General features: G+C 43.3%; 1 protein-coding gene across 3 annotated transcripts in view; it reads left to right on the forward strand.

Moving 5' to 3' along the window:
* Positions 1–5,552, forward strand: part of LOC121572289 (rho family-interacting cell polarization regulator 2) — a 95,038-nt gene extending 89,486 nt beyond the window's left edge. For all 3 annotated transcript variants that reach the window (XM_041884310.2, XM_041884311.2, XM_041884312.2), the window contains 5 exons: positions 1,213–1,377; positions 2,409–2,611; positions 2,805–2,888; positions 3,003–3,093; positions 3,188–5,552. In XM_041884310.2, coding sequence (XP_041740244.2) covers positions 1,213–1,377; positions 2,409–2,611; positions 2,805–2,888; positions 3,003–3,093; positions 3,188–3,288 — 644 coding nt within the window. In that variant the 3' untranslated portion in view covers positions 3,289–5,552. The remainder of the gene's footprint in view (positions 1–1,212; positions 1,378–2,408; positions 2,612–2,804; positions 2,889–3,002; positions 3,094–3,187) is intronic.
* Positions 5,553–6,000: the final 448 nt, after the last annotated feature.

The raw sequence follows: 6,000 nt of genomic DNA on the forward strand, positions 1-6,000 counted from the left end.
GAAGGTGAACTTTCGCCCCAGTCTGAGGTCCTGAGCGCTCTGGAGCAGGTTTTCATCAAGGATCTCTCTGTAATTTGCTCCGTTCGTCTTTCCCTCGATCCTGACTAGTCTCCCAGTCCCTGCTGCTGAAAAACATCCCCACAGCATGATGCTGCCACCACCATGCTTCACCGTAGGGATGGTGCCAGCTTTCCTCCAGACCAGAGAATCTAGTTTCTCATGGTCTGAGAGTCTTTAGGTGCCTTTTGGCAAACTCCAAGCGGGATGTCATGTGCCTTTTACTGAGGAGTGGCTTCCGTCTGGCCACTCTACCATAAAGGCCTGATTGGTGGAGTGCTGCAGAGATGGTTGTCCTTCTGGAAGGTTCTCCCATTGGATTCTTGGTCACCTCCCTGAGAAAGGCCCTTCTCCCCCGATTTCTCAGTTTGGCCGAGCAGCCAGCTCCAGGAAGAGTCTTGGTGGTTCCAAACTTCTTCCATTTAAGAATGATGGAGGCCACTGTGTTCTTGGATACCTTATTTCTGCAGAAATGTTTTGGTACCTTCCCCAGATTTGTGCCTCGACACAACCCCGTCTCTGAGCTCTACAGACAATTCCTTTGACCTCATGGCTTGGTTTTTGCTCTGGCATGCACTGTCAACTGTGGGACCTTATATAGACAGGTGTGTGCCTTTCCAAATCATGTCCAATCAATTGAATTTACCACAGGTGGACTCCAATCAAGTTGTAGAAACATCTCAAGGATGATCAATGGAAACAGGATGCATCCGAGCTCAATATCGAGTCTCATAGCTAAGGGTCTGAATACTTATGTAAAAAGGTATTTCTGTTTTTTCTTTTTAATACATTTGCTAAAATTTCTTAAAAACCTGTTTTCACTTTGTCATTATGGGGTATTGTGTGTAGATTGATGAGGGAAACATGTATTTAATCCATTTTAGAATAAGGTTGTAATGTAACAAAATGTGGAAAAAGTGAATGGGGTCTGAATACTTTCCGAATGCACTGTATTTAGTGTATACAAAGTTTATGACAAGTATGTTTGTGCTTGTCTGATTGGTTATATAATATCAATAATATGCCATTTAGCAGACGTTTTTATCCAAAGCGACTTAGTCATGCGTGCGTATATAATTACACCATAGTGTGTAGTGCAGCAGAACTGTCACTGTATACATCTCACACGGCTGTCTCTCTCTCTTCCCTCACCAGTGATCCAGCTGGTGGTGAGTGAGATGGTGGACAGGAGTGATCTGGCCTCCACCCCTCCATCGGCCCTGTCCCAGGACGTCGTCACGGTGTTCCAGTTCTACAGCTATGTCTCAGAGCACAGCGTGGAAGACATGGAGGAACACCTACTGCAGGTGGCCAGGGAAGGTAAAGGCTCAGGACAAACACACATTCTGCTGCAACCAACATCCATCTATTCTCTTCTGTTGGGGGGTCCTAGGGATACTAAATTACTCGGAGGCTTAGTTGTTCATAGTCTAGGTGCCCGTCTGTTTTGCTTCAACTAACATGTTGCTGTTTGGCAAGACAATGATGGAGTGTTGAATGTAGAACCAGTCAGAAACCCAAGATAGAGGTCTGATGGTTTGATAAAGACTGACATGCTGACCACACCGCCCGCGTTGCAAAATAAATGTACACATACATGTTATTCAATCATTGCACCCAAACTGCTCGCGCGCGTCAACGAGCGTCTGCGTAGCCAGGCGCTAAAATAGAACTCGGTTCTATTTGTGACGCGCTGCAAGTCCCGCCTCTCCCATCTCCTCATTGGTTTTTAGGAGCATATACCCACGTGGGTGATTGAAAGTTGAACTGAGGTCCACACTCCAGTCCAGTTGGTGGTGGCAATGCACCTTAAAGTTGGTTGACAACCGCCATATAACGTCCACAGAAGAAGAAGAAGAAGACGACTGAAGGAGGAGAGATTACTAGAACTAACTAGGTTTACATTTTTACATAAAAGGTTTCCCCTTTTAACTGTGGATTAATTGTTGGAGTAGAGAACACACACTTTTGTGTGACTCAAAATGGGTCAAAATTCTACAAAGATCCAGAAAAAAAGGACCTTGTGTATTTCAGGTAAAATAACAACCTAATGTTTATATCCCAGGACAGATTAGCTAGCAACCACAAGCTAGCTAGATAACTGTCCATGAATGTTTCATGTGATCCGACCTGTAGTTGGTTCAGAGTTCGTTTTGATATTTCAACCTGCGTGTCCTGATCGCGTCTGGTGTGGATGGACAAAATCAACATGCGCACGACGGCGTACGCACATGCGTGCCCGGTGTAGTCAGCATGAGAGGGGTCCAAACATGAACAGACTTGCTACATGGTCCACTGAACAAAACTAGCTTGTAAGTACCTGTGAGTTAATTTAGTTGTCCTCCCCTCAGCTGTGTTTGCAGAGGGCCTGAGTGGCGGTGACTCGGAGCGTTGTCTAAAGGAACTAGAAGAGATGTCACACACCGGCCTGTGTCCCCGGCTGCAGACCCTCAGGGCTCTGGCCTCGCTCCTCTCCCACGAAGACCCCCAGCTCAGCAAGGCTGCAGCTGCCTACATCACTGCTGCTGCCTCTCACACACCCTTTAGGTCAAAGGTCAGTGTGTGCATGTCAGTAGGGTTGATCCTTGACCCACTCAGGCTAAATTAAACCCAGCCCTAATATAAACACCATTATGTCAAGGCCATTAAACACCGTCTGTCAAGGCCATTAAGCCTGCCAAGATTACTGGACAGTTGCTATGGCAGGGCAGTAACCGAGTTTGTTTTCTCTGTGTGTGTCTTTACAGGCAGTGGATTGCTACACACAGGCCTTGTGGGAGGCGGGAGTTCAAACACAAAGGTCTGCCTGTGCTGCTCTTAGCTGTCTACAGGTCAGTGTAGCTATTCACTTTTAGCTATAGAACAACTGACATATTCATTTGATGCATCTTTATTATTACGTCTCTCTGAAGCAAGAGGATGTCCTATTTCTTTCTACGTCTCAGGCAGTAGAGAGCATCCGGGCGGTGGTATCACTGTGTGACTCGGCGGACGAGGAGCTTCGCCACGTTGCCATAGAAACCCTGCTCACTTTCGGCGAGTGACATTTTGACAAAAAATTCTCCTGTCTATTTTAGCCCCAATCAATGTCTGTTTTAAGAAATATTAATTTGATTGATTTGTTAAACAGGTGAGGAGGGTCGTCTGGCGTATGAGCAGCTGGACACGGTACCCAGAGAGCTGGTACGACTGGGGACACGGCGAGGGAACGCCGTCACCACTGCCTTCTGAAAGCACAGGACTAACTAACTTAACCCAGGAGCATCACATCCACATGAGGGGGACAACCCCCCCTAGAACAACTTACCCTAGCCTCCCCCTGCTGTGCCTGTGCTTTGAGCCGTGCAGATTGGACATGCGTTTAAATGGACTGAGCCAGGGGGCGGGGCCCCATCAATGCAGAGGAGCCCAACTAAACATCAAAGGGCCACATGTCTCGTCCTGATCAACAGCCTGGTCTAAGTCCTAGCTGTCCAATCTCTGACCACCACTATTCATCCATCTCTCACCGCACAGACAGAGCATCTTAACCATCATAACTTATCATATGATTATTATCACGGTTGCGTTTGACATCAGTATTACGATTTATGATATCTTTATATAACTGCTATTCATTTGTTTTAGTAGGTGACGTTCATTAGGCAACGGTTATTTGCGCTGTGGCAGGCATGTAAATATAATAATACAACATTATACTCTGTGTAATAATCTGTGACACACTGAACTGGATTGATTTGGTGTTTGTTCTTCTGGTATGTACTGTTGAATTTCAGGGATTTTAAAGACAGTTTGAACACTTTCTGTCAGCGGGTTCCATGGAAGACCAATGACAGTCAAATTGCACGGAAGGAGGTAGTTAAAAGCAATGTTCGTATGTCATCATCAGCATGCACAAAGAAGGCAGTGTCTTTCCCTAGATAGTAGTTACCAGTAAGCAATGTTCTCACTTCATCAACATGCACAATGTGAAGAGAGAGTCACACTTGGACTGCCTAACAAACTATTCTAAGTTCTCTACCCACACATGCCTGGGATCTACATTGAGTTTGAATGTCTGCTTGCTGGGAACTGATTTGAGATTTGAGCCACTGGAGATTGATCAGGATCTATTTTATTGGAAGCAGGTTGCCCCTCCAAACACGTACGCATTAATACATGTACTGCTCTTTTCATCCTAATGGTATGAATGCAGTCTAGGAGTGTGAGTGAGAAATGAGAATGCACTTTCTCCATAACTGTACAGTGCAGAACCAAGGGGCTGTCTTAGTTGGGATGATGAGGCGATAGCGCTCCGTCTAGCTTTTTATGCCTATTGTAACTATACTACTGAGTCAGCTGCTTCTTCGGCATGACAACAAAACGTGTTTGTTTCTCGACTTAATTTATTTACGTCACATTTGTGATTCTAATATTCTTTAATTTGCATTTACTTTTGAGTAAGAGTGCAGAATGCAGATACTATTTCACATGTAAAAGTTGTATATTTGTTTTTTCTTTGCTCATGTTTGATTTTTTAAAATATTGTTTCATTAAAAAAGGCCTCAAATTCATTACCATGGGAATGATCTTGCGTACATAAAGATGTTACTGGAAATATGATTTTATGTTGCTCTTTTAAATTTGTTTGTACATTAAGTAGGATGGATGGCTGATATTATTTGGAGGATTTGCAAATATAATCAGATCGCGTTGCCCCCCAAATGAATGGGACAGTAGAGATAAGAAATGTTACTTTATTACGCAACGAAAGCCTGAAAATGAAAAATAATTAGTAAGAATTCATTCTGAAGATATCTTTAACCTGGCCACTACACCCAGGCTCACCTGAAAAGCACAACAATAAACAATTAGATCTGAATTATCGTTTGAATCCTGTGACATTAGATCGGGTTCTAACCGCACACTGTCTAAAAGCCTTGACGATACCAAAGGTGTGTTTAAGGCGGTAATATGTGAAATAATATTTTTCTTTTGTATATTAAAGCTGTAAACGTGTGAAAGTGGTTACTGAAACTGAAGATGGCTTTGCGTTTTTCCATGTCAAAGTTTGGCCTGGTGTATGTTGATCATGGTCTTTATTTTGAGTAACAATGCCTGTTTATCCCATGACGTGAATAGCATTACAGTATTTTGGTATGATACTCGTTACTTCAAGAACTCCTCTAATATAGTTTTTTTTTTCTCTCCACGATGGAGCGTTCTCCATCTTTCTTTGTACTAAAAGTAACCAGTGATGAATTCATGTTGCTTCTATTCAACTCCAAGTCATCAGATTGAACATGTAGACAAAATAATGAAACATTATTTGACATTGATCATATTTCATGTAAGTACACATGATTTGCATTATATCGTTACATATGGTGAATCTTAGACTTGGAACAGAAAGCACACAGTAAGTCATGTTACATAGCTTCAGTACTGACTGCATTCATTTCCCCTGCTCAATGAATGTGGCAATAAAGTTTATTTTTGCATAATTCTGAAAATAAGTTGGCCGATGGATTGTTTTATTTATTGGAGAGTTATGTTTCAATGAATGTTTTAGCCTAGTATCAAAACCAGTGGAGGCTGCTTAGGGGAGAACGGCTCATAAATGTCTGGAACGGCGCGAATGGAATGGCATCAAACCATGTGTTTTTTTTGTGTGTTTTTTTTAATTAGTCATTTAGCAGACGCTCTTATCCAGAGCGACTTACAGGAGCAATTAGGGTTAAGTGCCTTGCTCAAGGGCACATCGACATATTTTTCACCTAGTCGGCTCGGGGATTAGAACCAGCGACCTTTCGGTTACTGGCACAATGCTCTTAACCACTAAGCTACCTGCCGCCTGTTTGATGTATTTGATACCATTCCACCTATTCCACTCCATTCATTACCACGAGCCCGTCCTCCCCAATTAAGGTGCCACCAATCTCCTGTGATCAAAACAAATGAAAA

The sequence above is a fragment of the Coregonus clupeaformis genome, chromosome 29, assembly GCF_020615455.1.
Source record: "Coregonus clupeaformis isolate EN_2021a chromosome 29, ASM2061545v1, whole genome shotgun sequence".
NCBI classification, from domain to species: Eukaryota; Metazoa; Chordata; class Actinopteri; order Salmoniformes; family Salmonidae; genus Coregonus; species Coregonus clupeaformis.